The sequence below is a fragment of the Stigmatopora nigra genome, chromosome 4 (genome assembly GCF_051989575.1).
Source record: "Stigmatopora nigra isolate UIUO_SnigA chromosome 4, RoL_Snig_1.1, whole genome shotgun sequence".
Classification (NCBI taxonomy): domain Eukaryota; kingdom Metazoa; phylum Chordata; class Actinopteri; order Syngnathiformes; family Syngnathidae; genus Stigmatopora; species Stigmatopora nigra.
In genome coordinates this window covers 12,653,808-12,675,818 of record NC_135511.1, presented here as the reverse complement: position 1 = coordinate 12,675,818, position 22,011 = coordinate 12,653,808, and the positions used below count along the sequence as shown (strand labels likewise).

Sequence of the window (22,011 nt, the reverse complement as noted above, 5' to 3'; positions counted from 1 at the left end):
ATCCTACACAACTTTGCCAGTCCAATTTGCCGGTTTGATTCAGACGATCCGATTGGCTGAAATGGAAATTTGTTAAATGCTTCAATATGAAAACACATCTGGAAGGAGTGCAACCAGGGGGAAAGCAATGAAAGGAAGCTAACAAAACAATTTGCAATTATTTAATAAGTATTGATGGACAAAAGTGTCTTTATCTGTAATCAATTTACCTTTAAAGGTTGTTTTGGGTGAAAATGGCACTGGGACTGACTGGGTTAAAGGAACTTTTTTTTTTTTAATAAAGCAATTTATTCATTACAAACATGAAAACAAAACAATATATAAAACTTTTCAGTTTGTACAAAAACCTTCTAAATTCATGACTCGAGATGTAACTTCTCATTTGGGGCTATTTTCGTAGAAATAGTTCTCCAAGTACTCAAATAATAACTCTAATCATCCGTTTTTTGTTTCTCAGTTGAAAATAAAAAATGAGCAGTTTATAAAAGCCTGAATCATTCACAGTGCTGTCTTCACATAACGTGAATTGTAAACATGTTTGCATATTAGAACTCACTTCAATAAAAGGTGAGCAAAAGTCCAAAGCAGAAAAAGGCTTGCAACATTTTCCTGTCTTACAAAATGTCATTCGTCTGACTATAAATCTTTTTCAATTTGTTTTGTTTTTGCTTCAACGCAAGTCAACACTTGCATACCTCAACAGGTAAACATTCTGAGATCAAGGGATTTTAGGCTAATAGAAAAGGGATTTTTTTTTTTACATCACCAGGTGCCCTGAGGTGTTTAAACTAAAGGGTAAAAATATTAATTATATTAGATTTGAGAATAAAAATGTCAGCAGTAAGGAAAAGGCTGGGAAAGTAAGTACACAATGCCATTTTGGGAACAAAATAATTGTCATAAGCTTAGTTTTTCTTTAAGAAAAAAAAAATGCCCAAAAAGTACCCCTTCATAGTGATGTTTCTATCCAATTTGATCTGTGTTTGATTGTCAAAAAAAAAATCTAAACGCAGTTTTTTAACATGAAATATTCCCCCGTCCAGTGAAACAAAGACAAGATAATGCCATTAGATGACAAATGCGTACTAACCACTTGACGCCAATTCAGTTTTGGATTCTTTTAGTCTGCTCGAAAATATTTTTTTCCTCCTCAATGCAGACCGCCTTCTGCTACTTGTTGTCTTTTTCGGGTGCACCTGTGGAAACAAAGCATTGCGGCAATGAACATCACAACCAAATGTACTTTTTCTTCTATTCCATTAACATGCAGCAGGAATTTGACTAAACTAAAAAGAAGTGAGTGACAGGCAGGCGAGGAACGAAGGGAAATCAAGGAAAGAGACGACATTCACAAAGCGACGGACCACTTTTAGAGCAATGCCGAGCCGGTGTCCGAGTCCGAATCGGGTCCGGGGTCGAGGTAGGGTTGCCGGCAACGGGTGGACACCTGACCCCGCCTGAACTCTTGGTACTCCTCCCGGAGAGCGTCGAAACGCACCTCGCTAAGAGGTTGGCGGTAGCGGGCCCCGCCGGGTGGGTGGGCCGAGGGAGACGGCGGGCCTGGGAGACGGCACGGGGGACAGGAAATGCATGGGTGGACATGACGGGAAAAGCTTACGACAACCACAGCGCGGATGAGGGGGGCCAAGCTCATGCGGCGTCATCGTCACGTTCGCTGGCACTTACAAATGGCGCATGCAATATGTCTGAAAAAACAAAATCAAGGAAGTGACATCACCTTTGTTTCTCAAGTCCTGGAGGCCCGCGGGTTGATCGCACGCAAGCCTCCTCCCCCCGCCTTTGGGAAAATCCGCTTGCGAGCGATCCAATCGCCAGGCCTCCAGGACTTCCGCATCTGCCGAATCCCACTCATAACTCTCATCTACGGATGTGTTCCTTCTACTGGAATACACAAAAGCAAAAAAAAGAAGTCAGAATGAAAGCCAAGAGAATGAGACAAAAACAGTGTTACTTTGGCAACCAGAATGGACACTCCCTCCGCCGTGAGAAAAGTCCGCTTTGCCGTCCATTTTTTCCCCCGCTGAGGTAATGTTTCACCTTTTGGATGGCCTCAGACTTGGATCCCACTCGCCTCTGTGCCTCTCGCTCTCCTCGGTGGTCTCGGGGGAGCTGAGCAGTGTGGGGGTGATGGAAAGCGACTGGCGGAACAACCCGGCGCTGCCTCTGCCGCTGCTCTGACTGGCATAGCTGGCCCTCCCTCCTTCTCGAACCTCCCGACTCTCCGCCTCCATCGGCCTCCTCGTCGTCCTTTCTGCCCGTCTGTGACCGTCACCCTCCCTCTGAGGGACCGGCATCCCGTAGGGTGAAGGCCAGCTGACGCCTCTGGGAAGGTAAGACCTCGGGGGTCCCATCCCGGGGTCCACGGGCCTCACGCTCTCTGGCCGGGGTCCCGGCCAGGGGAGATGACCGGGGAAAGGCATGGACGTGGGCACGGGGAAGTACCTGTACTGAGTGGATCTGAGTGTCTCTGGGTATGAAGGGGACCACCTGGAGGAATCGGAGAATACGGCGGCGTGGCGCCGTGGATCACAGTGTTCCGATATCGGGGACCCCGAGCTTTCTCTGGGTGGGTACATGGAAGGAGTGAAGTAAGAGGGAGCAGGTCTTTGTGGATATTGGGGCCGTTCCAAGCTCCCCATGGGGGGGCGCCTGACTGGGATGTACTCTCTCCAGGAAGGCCCAGGTCTGACAAAGGAAGCTGGGCCGCGACCTAAACTGTAAGACTTCACCCTATCGTCTGGGTTCGGGAACTCATCCCAGTAACATTTCTCAGTGACGTACGGCCTGGGGCTCTCAAAGTGCTCCCATCTGGGGGAGCCGAAACTGATGGATTTCTTGAGGAAAGGTCGAGGGGGTACCATACCTGATAGAGTTCTACACGGGCCCACACTGAAGGATTTCCTCAGAAACGGGACTGGGGCTTGATTTATTCGTGAGGCAATCTTATTGGTTCTGTTGCCGGGCGAACTTTGCCTTTGGGGTTGCTCAGATAAAGACTCGCTACTGTCCGCAAAGCTCGGCGAATGTTTCGACATGATATCGACCATGCCTTTAGCGGCACTGAGAAGGGTATGAGCCGGTCTGGAACTTAGTCTGGACTTAGTGCTCTTTGTTTCCGCTCGTATCTGTGTTTTTTCATTGTATAGTTGTTTACTAGTTTTTTCTGGGGCGGGTGACATTGGGCCAATGTGGTCCGGAAACCTTACTCGGTGTTGAGCTTCCTTTGCTTCAACCTGGCCTGGAGATCCATTTTTTTCAAAGCAAACTTTAACTCTACTTTTTTCAGTTTCCGGAATTTCCTGTACGTGAACTTCCCAGTTCTTAGGTACCACATCAGGCTTAGCTACAATGGATTGAATCGGCTTTTGGTCATAACATTGTCCGGTGCTGTCCGTAACTTCAGCTTCTTCCACGGGTTCATCTACACTCATCTCAATAAAACCCGGAAGACTCAGATATTCCAGAATTGCACTGGTCTGCATTGTTATTTTAGAAGGCGACGCTTGTGGTTTGGTCTTGAAAGACCCAGACGTTCTGAGGATAGAAAATTGGGACCGGTCACTTTCAGACTCTTCTACGAGGGTTAGTGGCGACACAGGGCTAGGGCTATTGGAGAAAAGACCTTTTTCACTTCTTCTGGAGCGTGCTCTAACACCCTCTCTTTCGGATCCAGACCCGAGACGTTCATCGCCACCTTGATATTTGCCGTTTTTGCAATTTGATTTGACTTCATGTCCATTTCTTGCAGTACCTGAGGCTCCCGGCTCCCTTGTGGCAGTAAGAGTAGGACTTTCAGACCGCTTACTGAAGACTAAAGGAGTTCGAGAAGGAGAATCCCAATTTCGAGTGCCATAAGCGTATGAATTTCTGGACCGAGATGGAGCGCCACCAACGACCCTATTTCCCCCATGGCCTTCTGTTAAGGTCTTACTACACAGCTCTGAATCTCTGTGCGGACTCAGTGACTTGGCTCTGGGCGATGTCACCAAACATGAAACATTGGGGTTTTCGAATGTCCCATCGATCGATGTCATTGGTAGAGAGGTGTTCAGAGTCAGCTGAGTATGCGATGAATCCGCAGCGAATGAGTTTGTAGTTTCTGCAGACGGATGAGAATGCTGCTGTATTGCTACAGATGTGCCATCCCAGTGGCTCTTGACCGGAACGACGTTTGTTACGCCTGTAACGGGGCTGATGTCCCATTGGATGTTAGATGAAGAAACTCCATCAGTAGGGCTACTGGTGCTACCAAAGTAGCATGCCCTTCGATAGTCTGCAACCCGACTGGTGTAGCTTGAGGGCTTGGGTTTTGGACGAAGGGTAACATCTTGGAGCTTCCACACGGGTTCTTCATAGGACTGGGATATGCTACGCCGAGGGCTCTCTTTCCCATCGTCTTGGTTTCTGCGATCTGTCCTATAGTGTTCTAGCTCTCGTTCCATTTGCTCCCTCTCTTTGGCTAGCTGGATGCATTTTTTGATGCCGTCGTTTTCCGGGTCGCTCTCGAGTTGTGTGATTAGCGTGCTATCGTCTGTAAGGTGACTGGCCATTGGTTGATAGGCCGAGGACTGAGGTCTGTCTACCTCTCTATCCAAGAAATAGGTTCTCCTTGACAGAATAGGGAAAAGGTCTTCGGTTCGAACAGGCATGCGATTCTGCTTCAAAGATTCGCTGTATTTGATCTCACTGTTGTCAGAATAGAAGCTGGCTCTTTCCAGGAGGTTCTCTGAGCCATGTTCATCGTCTGAGTAAAAGCAGCCGTGACGCGAGAAGTTCCGAGCAAGGCTTCGGACTCTTCCGGGCGATGGAGGAGGTTTGTTAAGTTCCAGCACATCTACGGCAAATGGGGAATCTTTTCTTCCGTCCTTGTCGGAACTCAAGATACTCGACTTTGGGGAGTCCCGAAATGACGTACGATTGCTTCCTGAGCCGCTCGCGCCGGCATTGCTAAGCAAGACGTCTGTGAGATTTTTATTATTGGAGGGACTGGAACTCTCGATCAGAGGTCGGATTATGAAACGTCCATCTGGGCCTCTGTGAATGGACTCCAAAGATGTCGGAGAGGGAGCCTGAGAACCCAAGTGGCTCTCAAAGAGTGTGTAATGCGGCGGTGGAGACGAGTTAGCCAAAAGTTGCTTGCGCTGATCTTGGTATTCCCCTCGACTGCCTTTATCGAAGGAGGACCGATCGTACTGTGAGGAGGACGTCGGGAAGAAGGGAATGGGTGGACACAGCTTTAGCTTCAAGACGCTGTCTGGACTGGGGGGAGGCGAGCGACCTCTGAGGGGAAAAAGGACAAATCAATTTACAAATGGAATATAATCAAACAAAGCAGTCAGTAATTCCATTGTTCAGTCAAATGATAATATTTTCAAATGAGACGTTAAATCGGGACACTTACCCTGAAGATGGACCCTTGTGGAAAGCGGATGGGACATCTACAAACAAACAATAATAATTGTTGTCAAAGCATTTGTACTATGGGTGTCAATCACGCTTTATTTACCTAGTTGTCTCTTCCTGCGCCGACGCGCTCTCCAATTTCTCATATAGCAAGCCGTTACAAATGAGAGCACGATGGCCATGAAAAGGAAACACACTCCGCCGATTACGCCAGCCAGGAGAGGCGCAGGGAGAAGCTCCAAAAAACCAGGGCTCAGAGGGTAAATCTGCATCCCTTGAAACCCGGCAAATCAGAATTCAATTGGTCAACTTGTATATCTTCAATTCCTACACACTCAAGTCAATTTCAATTCCTGTCATTTACCTGTGGTGGATATACTGACAAAATCACTTGGTTCACTGAGCACTTGATTACTCCGCGACATCAATCTCAGATCATAACTGGAGTCCTGAGGGACAGAAGATTTTATGACCTTTGGAAAACAATTCTTTTAAACCCTGCTGCATTTTTAAGAAAGAGACGAAAGACCGTTTGAGTTCAAGAGGAAAGAAACACTAGAAAACGCCTTACACGAAGCAGACCCTGAACGAGGACTTCGCTCTCATTGGCACTGATGTCGCTGCTCAGGATGACCCACTGGCCCTGATTTCGACGAGCCTGCAGCACATAATTTGTCAGAGGGGAGGATGGCGACTCTGGAGGTGACCACTGGAGCAGAACACCCAGGGTGGTCCGGTTGGCACACAGGATGAAGGGGGGCTCCAGTGTTACTAAAGTGGTGCTGACGGTTGGGGCTTCTGTTGGAATAGCTAGAATGACAAATCAGGTTAAAGTACAAGCCCATACAAAGGTGACAAAAAATGTCAAGACACCTCAAACATTGACAAACCTTGCGTTCTTGCGGTAACAATTACACTGAAAGGTCCGGAGCCAAGTTTATTCTGCGGTAGGATGCTGAACTGGTAACTCGTCGCGACCAGAAGACTGGTGACCAACAGGTAGTTCTTTGATGTGGGAACTGGTAAAGATGCCCATTCATGTTTACCTCTGGAGGCTTGTTTGAACCTGATAAAAAAAAATAAAAGAGGAAAATTGACCGACCACTGTGTTTGCAGTCATTAAATAATGACAACAAGCACACCATCCACGTTATTTACCACACAGTGAACTTCTGGGTGTATCCACCATCAAATCCAGGAACCCATGAGACATTAGCTTGGTTTATGTCTGTGTTTACAGATACCGCAAAGACGGCATGAGGACTTGTACCTGGGTAGCACAGAGAAACAGTTGATGTAACAGAAATACTTGCAAATGAGTCTATTTTCTGGACTATAAGTTGCATCTCCAAAAATGCCCAATGAAAAAGAAATCAACATGCAATTGGCAGGCACAGCCAAACTATGTAAAAAAAAAAATGCGATTAACAGTTCGGAACATACGGTACTGTACTTCTTTTGACGAAGAGCCACTCACCAAGCACCTTTACCGTAGTTCCCGCACTGACAGTTGCTACCAGATTAGAGGCTAAGCATTCCCAGCCCCCATGATGGTCTTTACTGAGAGGCTGCAGAAGGAGGGAGCCATTGGCCAACACAAAGTATTGGGAACGAGGAATAGAGCCGATCTGGTGGAGAATAACATCCGTTAAAACACAAAACGTGGGACAAAAACATTTTGATGGTACAATCTCAATGTTATGAGCACCTTGCTCCATGTTATGTTTGGCGAGGGATCGCCAGCAGCTTCGCAGGGGATGACCAACTCTCGGCCCACTTCCTGAAGATACTCAGACCGGGGAGGCACGAGGAATGTGGGTGGATCCTAGAACATCAGCAAGAGATGGCCTTGGTCATCTCATGGCACAAAATAGGAAAAAGTTCCGAGCGGCATCGGATACCTGCAGGATGACCTGGGTGGGCTCAGATTGACCCATGGTGCCGTAGCTGTTATACGCGGTGCAGCTGTACATGCCCACAGCATTGTCGTTTGCAGTCGCTATGAAAACCGAGCCTTCGGAATTCACCATCCAACCGGGGAACTGGATAGGAAGGAGATTTCAATCATTTACGGTAGCGCCACTTCCGGGGGAGAGAGAGGAGTGCAACCTACGTGGTCCAGATTTAAATAGTTTCCATCTTTGGTCCAGTTCACATACAGCACCGGGGGATCCGCTTGGACGGGACACATGATGACCCCCTCCATGCCAGAGGGCAAGTATGTTTGCCTGGGCATGCGTACGACCCGAGCAGGATCTGGGAATTGAGAATTAGGGATAAAAATAATGGATTTCAGGCAGTGAACGAGGATCCGGGCAATTCTTACGTTTCACTTGAAGGTGAGCTGAGGCAGAGGGTGGAGTCAAGATCCCATTGGTTGGGACACAAGTGTAGTTTCCAGCATCTTCAGGGATTAGATTAGGAATCAAAAGGGTTCCGTCCACTAAAACCTTCACTCTGGATTTGAGAGATCTGTAGAAACCCGAAAGAAAATAAGGTACTGTATCTTTAAAATTTCTATCATAGCAGATGAGGGAATTTTGTCAGCAAATTGATGAATCATGCTATTCTGACAGACAATACTCACTCAATATAGTAAACATTCTGTCCTTGTTTCATCCACTCATACGTTAGGTTGGACGGGTAAGCGTCGGCCTGGCACTGCAGAACTGCATCCTGGGACATATTGAGTGTGGTGTCCTCTGGTGAGATGATAATGAGTGGAGGACCTTCAAGAACACCAGACATAAATGTCACTACAGAGTATACAGTACACTCTTGTACAGATTGATAACCATTGTTGTTGTAAAACTGTGCAGAAAAGTACAGAGATTGATTCCTAGAGTTACGAGTTAAAGTACAAAGTTACAGGCACATCTTAGGACGTGATTAACAAGCAAGAACATATTTGACTCTCACCTTTCACCTGCAGTTGTGTCACGTGCGTGAGGTTGCCTTCTGAATTCGAAACGTGACATTTGTATACTCCTGAAACGCTTCTCGTGGCTGAGGTCAAAGACAAGGTGCCGTTGAGCACCTGGAAGTAGCCAATGCAAAAGGGACAAGTGTTAGGCGAGCGCTAGATCATGAAGCGTTCATTTTGGCTCATTTCTAGTATGGATTTCGGAAATAGAACTCCCTTACTTTGATTTTTTCATGCTTCTCAATAGGGGTTTCATCTTTGTGCCACACGATGGTCGGGCGGGGGTTGCCGTGAGCGCCGCAGCTGAGCGTCAGCGTGTCTCCGAGCAGAACCTCCACAAAACTTGGTGGTGTCTTGATAAATGCCGGTGGAGCTGAAATGTGAAGAGTGCAGTAGAAAGAGTTTTTCTTTTGACGAGTGAGCCGTTCCACTGAAATTGCAAAATGCAACACAGTAGCTCTAGAGGGCAGCATATCTCATTTTGACAGTGTGAGGAGCATCTGGTCTCAGTGGAACATCTGACAAATGTGAGCTTTTCAAAATGAGATAACACAACCTCAAGCAATATGTTGTTGATCTACTTTCTCAGTCATTTTTGATGAAAAGGGGAGGAATACTGCGAAAAAGATTCACCAAGTACTGCGTTTTTAGCGGTGTACCGAAAAAACGTGAACAACGAGGGAATACTGTGAAATGTACTTTGCAGTAGTCCCCCGATTTTCACAGTGTACCGCAAAAAGTGAAAAGAATCAGATTCAAAAGTGTAGTGTTGATTTCGTTGCTCATATTTTTTCAGAGATAGTTGTTATTGTTGCATCCCTTACAGATAAACTGCTTTGTATGGGAAAATTAACCAAACGGACTCCATTACCTAATTGTGCCTCGCTGGCCTTTACACTCCCTTAACTCATCCAAAATATTAATAACATCATTTAAAGACAATTTACATTCCATATTGGGATTACCTCTCCAGTTGTTTTGTGGCATGCAATAGAATATGCGCACTAATGCACCACAATTATCAAGAAAATGAATAGCGCCCAATGGTATTTTCAACCTTTTCATTCACTGAAGGAGAAGTAAATGTGCTTCTCAGATGAAAAATAACCCTCTGTGGCCCAATTGTGTGTAATTAGTACAAGTTATAGCGAATGTTCTCTTGCCAGAATGTCTTCAAGGGAACAGCAAAAACAGGCTGTTGCTTGTGTACACAGATTGTCATGTGGTGTGAGTGCAAATTTAGTTTGCCAATGCCTTTTAACCACACGCCACCAAAGCGCCGGTGATGAGCCAGCAAATGAGCAGCTCTTGATCTTCCCAAGCCCCACTGTGCGCACCTGTGATGGAGAGGAATGTCCACGTGCCGTTTTGGAAGTCATCGGTTTTGCTGTCCAGGACCAGGATGCGGCATTCGAACCAGCCCTCGTCCTCTAGGGTCAGCCGCTCCACCAGCAGGGAGGCGCCACGGGTCAGGGAGACACGCCCTGTGGGGGAGGCGGGGTGAGGAATCAGAGAGCCAGTCGGCACACGCTGGAACGCGGCGTATAGTCTCGATGACATGGGATCATTGCACAAAGGCCTGGGCCCGTCATGACGGTAGCAAAATCAAAACAAGCGTTGACAAATCAGAGCATGCAAGTTAAATAGATATACAAGTCCACTGTTGAAATTATTATGGGCAGTTTTGAACTTGCGGTTGCAAGTGTGCGTGCCTACACACCCGGACATACATTTCATCCTTGTCTGTCATCATGCCCACAACCCACTCTACTAACCCTTCTTGGTAGGTTTTGAGTTTTTTTTTTTAACGTCACTTTTAGGCTTTGAAACCTGATCTGTCGGTTGCCTGGTGACTGCGGCCTGAAGTGACCCCCCTCCTCACTTTTTCTCCTTTTATTCCGTCTCTCAATGAACTCTTTTTTACCCCCTTCAATCTCAGCCTTTTTAACGACAGGAGGGGTGGGGGGGAAACACACACCTCGTTCATACCAGGCTGTGGTTGGTTGGGGCAGTTTGAAAGTAAACAAACACAATATTGGGAATTTCCCAGAAACAAACTATACTTGTTTCCTGAGTTTGTCTTACACATGCTGATTATTCCTTTTTTTAATAAAGGCTATTATAAAAAAAATAGAAAGCTCAATGGAATAAGATGAAATCGGGACAAAACAAGGTGATGGCATTTTTTTTTACTGAAAAAAAGAGGAGGACCAGAAAGACTCAGAAGACCTAATAGAATGAAAAAGCTGCATCTCTTCCCAGACAGCACAGTCTGGAAAAGAGCTTGAAAGCTATGAAATTCATTTAACTTTAGACACGGACTCCACACAGGGTGAAGCACACGCTGAGACTATAGACGGGCAACAATGGCTTATAATTAACCCCGCATTCCAGAACGGCCCTGTCGCTGTGCTTAATGGTCACGTATAAATGATTGACTTTACTCCGTTGAGTCTTGGACGGGCGGCCAATGCTTCTCTGAGACGTTCCTTCAAACAAATACCTTGAATCGTGGATAAGTACTGACCAAACAAATGACAAGGTGAGTGGATAACCTCAGGCATGCTGCTCTTATTTCTGAAAGAAAGATCCTCCCTACAACCGTTCATTTGCCAGGCGCCCCCTTCTCATTGGTTGGGGAATTAAAAGCACCCTGAGAGGGGGAACGTAAAAAAAACACAAACAAAGCACCGCTAATCTTCCTACGGCTAAAAACCGTGTCGCTCTCACGGGTTTAGCGTCACGTGGTGGCGTGTTGATTTTCAAAAATGAGTTCCCGCGTATACGAGGCCTTTAGAAAGCGCAGTTCCTCTCTTGGACATTTAACTCTTTCCCGTTGCCTTGCTACAAAGCGACAACAGCCCCCCGCACCGCATTCTCGCTGGTTACCATAGAGACCAGACCGAGGAAACCCGGGACAGTAGATTTAAATTTGAATTCATTTACTAGAGGAGCGTGGCGGCGGATAGGGGATTCTTGCCCGCAAAGGGGGAAAATTGTGAGAATTACATGGGAAAAAACACGTGTTTAGATTTGGAACCCGAGGAAAACCCCTAAAGGGTTACACAGCATCACTTGGAAGCTGATGGGAAGTGAGCGGAAAAGATTGAGGAATTCTTTTTCCAATTGAGCCTATGAACAAACAAAAGACTGACACTGAGTGACAAATGTTTTTTTCCCCCATTTCACGGCTCAGTCTCTGAACTTGAACTCCAATGGGCAGGTGCTCTTGGAATTGCATTACTTAAGGCTAGATGGGCACATTTAAAGGAAATACTTTCAACCCAAGCACTAACAATCATCCATCATATGAAGAGAACAACAGGCAAGGAAGAGAAGGCGAGGTTATGGAGAGGTTACTTAAATTGTGTGCATCAATAATCCACTGACAACCAATAAGGCGTGGACCCTTTTGACCTCACTCCCCCACAGACACATTCATCACTCCCTCTGCTTCAAGGGACAAACATCATTAAACTATACGGTGGGCAACAGAGAGAACGGCAAACAGAATAGTTGCGTCTCCCCCCCGAGCCAAACCTCATCTCTTGCTCCCCTACCTCGGGATTGTTTTTTTTCCCGGCACCTTCCGACAAGTCGGCCCGTCCAAGTGGAAATATCGCAAAAGCCTGTTCACTGGTGCAGTGTGCGCACTTATGGAGAAGTTAGAGTCCAACTCTAAAATGAAATGAATCACAGTGTTCATCCGTCTCTGTTTTTACGATCCAAACCAATTTGTGAGATATAATTCCCCGAGACAGTAACAGAGGAAGAAAGTTTATTTAGTTAGAAATAGCATCAGCACTGCTTTTCTTTGCCCACGCATGTGTGTGAGGCCAGAGTTGCATTGTGGGATGTGTTTTGATTTGAATACAATCATAAGTCTGGGTTCCTGGCCCCCATGCTTCTGACAGCTCCCCCCCTCACGTTCCCCCAAATTTCCCTGTTCAATCCTCCTGTCCCCCTAATCAGTTTAAGCCTCTTATGAATAGCTCTTTGTCGTGATATAGATTACAGTTAACTCTGCCCCTCTCACTCTGTCCAGCTCTGTTAACCCCTGCGCAATTAGGCACACCCGCCTCACGTGCCAACTTTCACCACAGCCAATGACACTCTCAATATTTCTTCTCCACTTTAACTTCCATGCTCGTCATCTCTACCATTGCCTTCACTTTATTAAAAGAGCAATTTTTTTGCAGTAGGTCTGTGGCCCACTGCAGTAGGCCACAGAACAACATATGTACAAACATGTACCACAGTAAAATAAAGTGTGTTCTATTTTGTAGCCGAGTACTAAATGGCATAGTTCTGGTCAATGTGGTACGTACAGAAGCTTGATTGAACCTTTTGGAGAGCTTCAGTTGTTCGATGGAGTTTTTCCACTTTAGTATTAGTTAGCGAATATTCCGCTGAATTCATTTCACGGGACTTGGATTATTGGTTTTCAACATCTATAAAACTCAGAGCTAAACTACTTAACTGAGTAGCACCACAACACTAGAGAACTTTTAATCAGGAGTAAAACAAAATGTGTGGTCTTCCATCACACTTTGATCCCCTTTACCCTGCAAATAACCTCATTTCCTATTCTATTGTATTTTTGTACAAGAATGATTGTTAATTACAAATACAGTACATTAACATTTACTGTATTTACGCTTACAAAACCATGCAGAAGAAGTGTGTCAATGCTCAATAGATGGCAAGAGCCAAAATCTCCACCTATTCAATGAAACGTGCCCAGATTCTTACAAACACATATCTTGACTGCTTTGGTATTTAAACTTTTTATGCCACTTTTTTTTGGTGCTGACAGTGAGTTTTCTACTGAAAAAACATGCCTTAACAAAAAAGTACTGGGGTTACAATTAAAAAGGACTATTTGCACTTAACATTGATTCGGATGGCCTTGAATTGAATAACAGATTTTTCCTTCCTGGTCTCTTCAGAGCGAATTTAAAACCTGCATTGTAACTGGAAGTGGTCAGTTCTTCTTCAATAAGCTGACCCTCTTACTCGGCATTATCTGCACTAAAATTGATGTGGTCTGCTTTTGTGCGTTTCGAATAATAATATGTTTCGGATGTCCACGCTGTGTGTGTGCGTGCGAAATAGCTGAAACCTCTTCCAGGCTCAAAGGACCCACAGAGAGTATAATGATGGCCCACAGAAACCTGGGGGGTTATCCCATTGTTGTAGTGGCCTCGGGTCGAACTCTCCCGCTCACCGTCTCCCAAGATTTTCTTCAGCACACGGAAGGAAGCCATTTGATCTCGCCCTGCAACAGTAAACCTGTCTGACACCCACATAAACCCCCGTATTTCTTTTTCCTCCAACAAATTCATCTCATGCAGATTACAATAGAATGTTAGTCAGAGTTGATCTGGCTGCTTCCTCTTGTTATGTGTTAAACGATGTTCTGCCCCGCAGGGCATGCTGGGTGTGAAACGTGATAGGACTGAGGGACACTTATACCTGTCCGATTCATTTGGAGCAGACAAGCAAGACTGGAGTCTTAAAAGTGTCAAAAGATTCTGTAGTCTCCTCAAATGGCTGATGTACAAAAATAGTTATATTCGGTATTACCGGCTCTTTAAACACTATACTGATAACAATACCAAACAAAACAACTTGCTTAAACACATCTTCATTTACCTTAACTGAAATTACCAACGGTGATCCGCACAATCCATTAAGTTTAATGTGGAGCCTTAGCAAGGCATTAAATTGACAATTCAGCACTTCCACAATTGCACCTCTAAACAAGCAAGCAATTCAAGGATTTTCCACTTGAAACTATCATTAACACCCCGTTTGAAATCGCCGATCTTAGACAAGACAGGGCAGCGTTCTGGGAACTGTAACCAAGTCAGCAGTCATCATAAAACCCCCAACACTGTAATTTGAGGCTAAGATACATTAGAGCGGCCACGCTGACACGCTCCACATGCTGCCATCTGCCTCCAATGGGAGGGGAGGCATGAGGATGTGAAGCAGACAAGAGTAAAGCTCAAAGCAGATAAGACACATGAGGTGGCTAGTACAAAATACAGCACTGGAAAATATCCCAAACGGTGCCGGAGAAGGTTATTTACTCCGTTCGGGCTGCAAAATCTTCAGATGACTGCTCAGAAACAATAGCTCAGTTAATGGTCCAACATTCATCCACACATAGCCCAATTGCTCAGTGAAATTGGCCTGTTTAGGGCTGTCTTTGCACACAATCAATACAGTGTTATTAAAACCCACTAAGGTGCATTTTACAGTACTTTAGGGGATTTTATTCCAGATTGAAGCAGTGTACACATGTAGCTACAATCATTTTCTTTAGGGCGTTGGCAGGGGTTGGGGCAATGGGTTTTTGGACAATCTAGTGGTCGTGTGGTATTTTTGTAAGGCAAAGGGAGGTTGTGATACCCCTCTTTGTCTTTTGTTTAGGGGTAGACAATGATGGGATTATAGGGCTCCAGCAAGAAACCTCCCATTATCTGCCGTGCTCCATCCTTCCTTCTCCACTCTCAATCTCTTAGTGGGTCACCCCTGTGCATACTAATAAAAAAGCCACTGTCATCGGACCAGCGGCCCCCACCTGCACACTTAATCCTAGCATGCGCATTGCTTCTCGTACCCTCCCCCTTGGTCTTTGCAGAGCTGCCCCACCCCCTTTACAGCCTCCATCTGAACATAGGCGTTCTCGACCCCTTTCTCAGTGCTTGTACCATCAAAGCAGACATTAAATCCACAGACTGAACACCTGCTATGATTCACATTTTACAAATAAAATTCAAAAAAGTCGCGGCCAACGTCAAAAGTTTCAAGGCTTCCACGGAGGACCAAAATTTAGGAAAGTAAAACTCTTTGTTTGCTGAAAAACATTTAGCGCTATGTATTTGGGCGTGTCTTACTTACCCTTGTAGTTGGGATGAACTCGGGGAGCGTACACTCCAAATTTGATGAGGATGGGAACGTTGTAACCGAGCCGCACCCATTCAACCACATGTAATGGAAAGAGGTTTGGGCTGGTGGCGTCATTGGATTTTGGTGCGAGGTTGCAGCCCAGCTCTGCAAAGGCCCCTTCTCTGCCACGAACCACTGATGACAAACCTTGAGACACACCTGCAAAACACACGTCAAATTAATGACCAAGATAAAGTACATGGGTGCGTGCATTCTGGACAGATAACTCCAATACACAACACACTTATAATCTGTGATTGCTTCAAGAAGACTATAGGGCTGTTTTCAGACTTACTCCCAAGTTATGATATATTGTATGGATCAGAAATTGGGCTTAATCGCTTTGGAATTGGTTGGTAAAAAAAATCAATTGTGAGCGGGGGGATCGCTTGCCGCCCTCTTTCAAAATGGATTGGACGTCTATTGTCGTCAATAGCAGTGAAAAATGATCAATCAATGGATTTGGAGTCTAGAACTGGGAATGGCAGTAATTTAGTTATGGGCTAAGAACAGAAAAATAATCCAGTAATAGATTGGCAATAATTAAATAAACAATCTGTAAAGGGATAGAGATTGAATGAGTGAAACATTCTGAACAGCCATGAGGCCTTTAAAAAGAGAAATGGCTGCCAGACCTTGAGGTGGAGTTCTTGCTACTAAACTGTATTAATAGTCCCAAAATGTGCTTTGTAGTGAGAGAAAAGAAACTAAACCAAAAGAAGGTATAAACAGATTTTTCATAAAAGCAGAGCTGAACAGCCAGGGGGGGCATGTAGTGAGGGGATGTAAAATAAAAAAAATGATGTGCCATTTGGTGACAAGATCTTGTGGTGGCAAAGCCTGCAAACACAGCGCAATCCCATTAGTGACACCTGGAGAAGGCGCTCCTCCCGATCGCGGCCTACGTTCGGTCCCTTGCTGCCATGTGCTCACGTGGGTGTGAGCGCTACTGGGTGCCAGTGTTTGCTCTACTGCTCATCTGGCCTGGTCATTACTTTAATCCCACAGGGGGGTAGGGTTGCGGGGGGGACACTCTGATAGAGGGCAGCAGGCCTCTGTGTGCTCTCTCTCGCCGACCTCCCACCACCCACTGGGGGTACACACATGGTTAGAAGACCAGCACAATCAATCCCCCGACCCCTCCTTACTCACGCAAGCACACACACACATGCACTAAAAGAAGCGTGCCTGCGTTTGAGAGCTGCATAAATCCCAGATTGATCTAATTCCACACCCAGAGATGTTATTTAAGTTGCATTTTGGCCCCAATTCTCACTCATTTAAGCGAGCTGTAGCGCGATAACCCTTCCTCTTTACAGAGGGAGCCGTGCCAGAGTGCGCGGGGATAGTTAAACAGCAACATGTGCCAACTGCTAAACGATGCTTTGACATGGCGGTCAATTTGGCAAAGGACCCAACGACAACAAGAAAATGTAGTGCAATACGGCCTGGCTGACTGACTGCCTGTTGGGACCTCGGGGGTCGCCACAGACAGTCAAACAGTCGATCCGCATGATAGATTTCATTCACAGCGGATGCGCTTCCTTACACAACCCACGCAAGAAGGGATTGAAACATGACCGCCTGAGCGGCAATGGGGCGCTCAGACCACCGATCCACCGTCGAGGTACCTAGTAGTGCATTAAACTAATGGAAAATATGGAAAATTCCAAAGAAGACTCTGCTTCTGTTAGGGTCATCAAATTGTTAAAAGAGTCATTCAATCATTTTTAACACCGCTTATTAGATTAGAACTTTATTTCATCCCACATTCAGGAAATTTCTTGGTTGCAGTAGCAAGACAGACACAAGACACACAAGACATTGTAGACATAGCTATAAAAAAAGGCTCCCAGGGTGCTGGAGCCTCTCTTAGATGACTTTGGCCAAATGGCGGACTCCACCCTAGATTGGTCGCATAGAGACAGGCAACCATTCGCACTCACGACCACACCACCACCGAGTGGGAATCGATCCCACGATGTCTGAGCCGAAGTCAGGCAAAAGAACCACTGCACCATCGGGCGGCTTGTTAAAACATGAAAATAAATGATGCTCTCTTGATTTTCATGTGTGCTTAAAAAAATATTTCATGTGATTTATTGAAAAAAAGTAATGTAATAGGCTTAGTTCTCGGCTTACAACGTAGTACTAGATTATAGCACGCTTTAGTACTAGTAGTGTTGCATGAAGTGGTCATATTTTTTAGCAGTTGGCATTTCCAGCTGTTTGAATTATTGACCTGTGTTGTAAATCATTGACCCAGCTAAATAAAAACTGCTAAATATGTGCAACTATTTGCATCCTCGGGGTAAAAGCCACATCTGATTAGCATACTTACTTAGCAAAAATATGGCTAGAGCATTGACCGCCTGAAGCCACTGTCTCTCCGGTCCCATGGCCGTCCGTCACGCTGCTTCACACATTTCCCAACCTGAAAGACAAGACCAAAAATTTGAAATACTAGCACTAACACTTCCATTCTAAAAGTTGACAAGAGTTAGGACAACAAACATTTTCAGGTCAAGAAATTTTTAACCACCTTTTCTACCTGAGTCGGGCAAACCATGCTATTTCCTCAGACATCATAATAAAAGTAGGGAGCTGTATATTAGTGTTTAAAACTGAAAAGGCAGTTCTAGGCATTCTGGGTGCCACAAACAACCCCAAAAATGTAACATAAACCAAACAGCTAATACACTTGCAGCACGTGCCAAGTGTGCTGGTTGTGGATTTCACTGACACAAATTGCTTTGGATCTAGTCATGACTTAGCCTTCTGGATGGTACATTTGTGGCACCTCGAGTAATCCTAACCTGCTGCTCTGGGTGTTAATGGTCTAATCAAATTAGTTACAAAATAGTGAAACCAATCGAGGACATTGAATTCAGTTAAAAAGTGCTCGATTTCGGCTTACATTCCATGACTGGCGCTCAATGTTTATATTCTGGACGTTTGGCTTCTGCAGATGCCTAATTTTTCCAGTCTTATTGCCTTTAACCCTTGCTCTCTAAACGTTATCGTGACGAGGTACATCAATCATTTAAATGAGAAGAATTTACTGAAAAGGGATTTATTCAGAGTAAAAGCCTGGACTACTTAATCGAGCCTAAAGCCGATACTGTATCCTCGCAGGATACCATGACTTATTCTGTTGTCCCAGAAGCTTTATTCTACCTTCTGGCATTTAAGGGAGGAAAGCCCCCCCCCCCCCACCCCCCTCATTACTATACTTCCCTGGCATAGATGTATGAAAACCATATATATGTAATTAATGAATAATTTTCTGCTCTTTATACCTCCCGACAACTTGGGTGGGAATTGGAGCTCCAGATTATTATAAAAAATGTATGCCTAACAATTACTTCAATGAAGTGGTGTACTAGTATATGACAGTGATTGTCAAAGTCACAACAGATGGCGTGCTTATGCATCTATGCTTGAGTAAATTCAAGAAATTAATAATGCAAAGAGATTTAGTGGCCCATACAAGAAGGTATAACTGTTATCATCATAGTCAAGTATTTAATAACCGCTTTGTAAAACTAATAAGTGACAAATTCCTTTGTCTGTACGTTTTTATTGTGCTTGTTTGTTTCTGTGTTTGTCTGTGTGTGTGTGTTGTTTGTGTGAGGATGGGGTCACTTCATGTGTCAGACAGCACCATGATTGATGTTAATGACAGATTCGGGCATGATAAGAAGGAGCAATACACTGTTGTTAATCCTTGTTAATCCTTGACAGAGACTGTGGTTTTAGTAAACCGGCCTGTCGGGAAAAGCAAGTGCCGTTTCAGTAAACACTTTCGCAGGTGCACCAAAAAGATGCCACACAAAGTCCATCAATGACAAAAATTGCCAAACATTCTTCAGATTTTATGCCATGCAACTGTGAATGCGAATGAAGTTTTACAAGCCCGTTTTATTGTGGTTTTCTTATTTTAAAAAGTCAAATTCAATCCCAGGGACAGGACTGAATTGTTTACTTAGCCAATCACAGGAAGCGATGAGACAACCATTCACGCTCACACTAATATCTAGGGACAATTTAGCATGTCCAACCAGCTTACCGTGCATGTTTACGGGGTGTTGGTGGAAATCGGAGCACCCACAGAAAACCCACACAGACTGGGGAAAACATGCAAACTCCACACAGTGAAGACCAACCTGAGATCGAACCCTCAACCCCCAAACTGTGAGGCCGACGCGCCAACCACTCAACCATATTGCAGTTAATGCGTTTATCTGAAATATTTTGAGGTCAACCTTGTAAGCTCCAAGTAGAAATTGTGAACTTCCCAGCAGTACCGAATGCAGCCTTATCACCTCCAAGTGATAAGGAGTTATGACTTGATAGTAATAATTGCAACATTCAAACCAAAAGAGATGAGGACCCAATGCTCCCAAGACGTATCTTTTTTTCCACTTTAACAGAGGATGAATTATCCAGCAGCACTGCGGTAATCACATTTTTAGACTTTGATTGAGAAGGTGACAGACGCAAAAACCTCTTAAGGTTGCACCTTGACTGTCTGTAACCTGTGAGCAGGTTTTTGGCTGACACATTTTCCCAAGATTGCTCTACACAATCAAAAACTCAAAATGGAGTTCCTTTAAAATAAACTTTCAAAACAGGAGTCCACTTTTTAAATGCTCCCAACTCGATTCTTTTTTTTTTTTTATTTGAGTGTAAACAACCACTCCAGCCATTAGTACTTGGGCCAGTAAACAACAATTGATTTATAAGTCCTCAACCCTGGCACGGCAACCTACTTTGGGACTGTATTGAATTTTTCTAGCGCAAAAGGAAATGAACTTGGCACGCGGTGGGCACATGCGTGGACCGCTGGTCTCGTGAGCGGGGAAGCCTGCTGATTATGGATTAACGTAATGATTTCTACGTGACGCCACAGGGTGTATCAATACTGGCTGAAATGATTGCAAGTTTTTAATCTAAGTTTCACTAACATACGTTACATTACGATAACACAAAAAGTGCGTTACCATCTTATTTTATTGAGAGTAAAGAATTCCACAAGTTGTACCTCCCTGCCCGTCCCACCTGCTCCTTCACCCCGGGAGTCGGCTCAGTCCCATTAAGCTACTTTACAGACACGATGAGGAGAATCTGGGATCAAAAAACTACAAAATACACAGCACATTGCCGAACTATGGACAAATCTTACGTTTGAGCATTTTAAATGGCAATTAAAAGTCTTCAATGAACCTAGCGTGTGTTATTGGAATGTGGGAGGGAACCACAGCACCCAAGACAATCCATGCAAGTGCAGGAAAACAAAAACACATCAGAGGAAAAAACAGAATCGACATTCAAACTCCAAACATTAGACAAGTGAGACTATTATCCTTGCCACCTTACCGCCCATATAGCGTTTTTTTTTTTTTTAAAGCAGGTACTTTACCCCATGTTTTGGAGCTGACCGTATTACAGATAGTAAGAGACTCAAGGAAATATGTTCCAAATATCAGACAGAGAGCATCCCCCCTAAAATCCTGTTGTACAACACAAAGGATTACAGGCATTGGGAATGATGTGAGCCTCTTTGTAGCACATTCCCCATAGACAAAAGGCCTAAAAAACTGATTTGTGAGTGTTTTAGTTTTAAATAAAAAGCCAGACTGCAAATAGCAATCACAGCATCCCGTATTGCAGCATTCAGATAAATACAGCTCATGTGAAAATGCCAATAAGCAAACAAACCCTATAGATCTGCAATACTACATTCCATTGTGCAGCGCTTATTGCCTGCCACCACCCAGAAAGAGCTCCCGTAAATCATAACAAGCGCATCTTTTGTCTGGTGCAGCTTACTGAAAAAAAAATGGAGCAATAAAACCCAATATTTCTTTCACTTGATTTGTCATTTTTTTCAATTGAAGGATCATTTTTCTCGGTAAAACACTCAGATTCCACAGTTGTATTACAAAATACAACTACTTATTTGATATTACAAGTGGATCACGTGAGGACAACAGGAATAAAAGGTATTGTGACCCAGTGTGGTATTTTAGGAATGGAAAAAAAATAACTTATCTGAATGTTTATAAATAAAATAGAAGACTAACAAAAAATATGGAATTGTAGTAGCATACTGGTGGCAGAATGAGAATCAGTGGTGCACAGATGCAGTTAATATTAAATCCAAACAATCCAAACAATTTATATGTGATTTATTCATGCTTTTTTTTTCTTTTCTTTTCTGTTTTTGAAGTTAACCATAAAGTGGATGCAGAGGATGAAAAGCGCACATTTGCTTACCTTGCTTGAGGCACTTTAGCACTTGGAAGTTTCTTTTTTTTTTTCAATCCATTGATGTTCTAGTAGATTCACCTCATGGCGTTCACCATATGCTGAAATAAACTCTTAGATTTTCAACCAGTTGGAAAAAAAATCACATTTTCAGTCGAAAAAATAATAACCTTTGCGAATCCTTCGGGTTGATGAGATTTGGGGCTAGAAATTCAAAAAGCAACGATGAGGTCCAGTTTCAGGCAGTTTAAAGTCGATTTCAACTTGTTCATCTAAGATGACTGATAATAAGTTAAAACTACAAGTAAGAAACGAGCCTAATAAATGCGATTTGTTTGCCGGAAAATGACCACACGGTGCACCTTCCCTTCGTATGGCCCGTAGGGGGTGAAAAAAAGCACCAGCACGTTTCGGCCAAATCCCAATGTTGATACTTG

General features: G+C 44.4%; 1 protein-coding gene across 1 annotated transcript; it reads right to left on the bottom strand.

The window, feature by feature from the left end:
* Positions 1-1,146: 1,146 nt before the first annotated feature.
* LOC144195048 (uncharacterized) lies at positions 1,147-21,941 on the bottom strand. The gene is made up of 22 exons (XM_077714401.1): positions 21,584-21,941; positions 17,646-17,738; positions 15,257-15,463; positions 9,685-9,831; positions 8,569-8,720; positions 8,344-8,461; positions 8,012-8,153; positions 7,751-7,896; positions 7,538-7,680; positions 7,326-7,466; positions 7,133-7,249; positions 6,902-7,052; positions 6,583-6,694; positions 6,315-6,490; positions 5,996-6,234; positions 5,789-5,873; positions 5,528-5,698; positions 5,423-5,459; positions 2,059-5,301; positions 1,739-1,902; positions 1,365-1,560; positions 1,147-1,196 (listed from the first exon to the last, which is right to left on the bottom strand). The coding sequence occupies exons 2-21, from the start codon at positions 17,701-17,703 to the stop codon at positions 1,370-1,372; spliced, it is 5,940 nt and encodes a 1,979-aa protein (XP_077570527.1). The 5' UTR covers positions 17,704-17,738; positions 21,584-21,941; the 3' UTR covers positions 1,147-1,196; positions 1,365-1,369.
* Between the last annotated feature and the right edge of the window lie 70 nt (positions 21,942-22,011).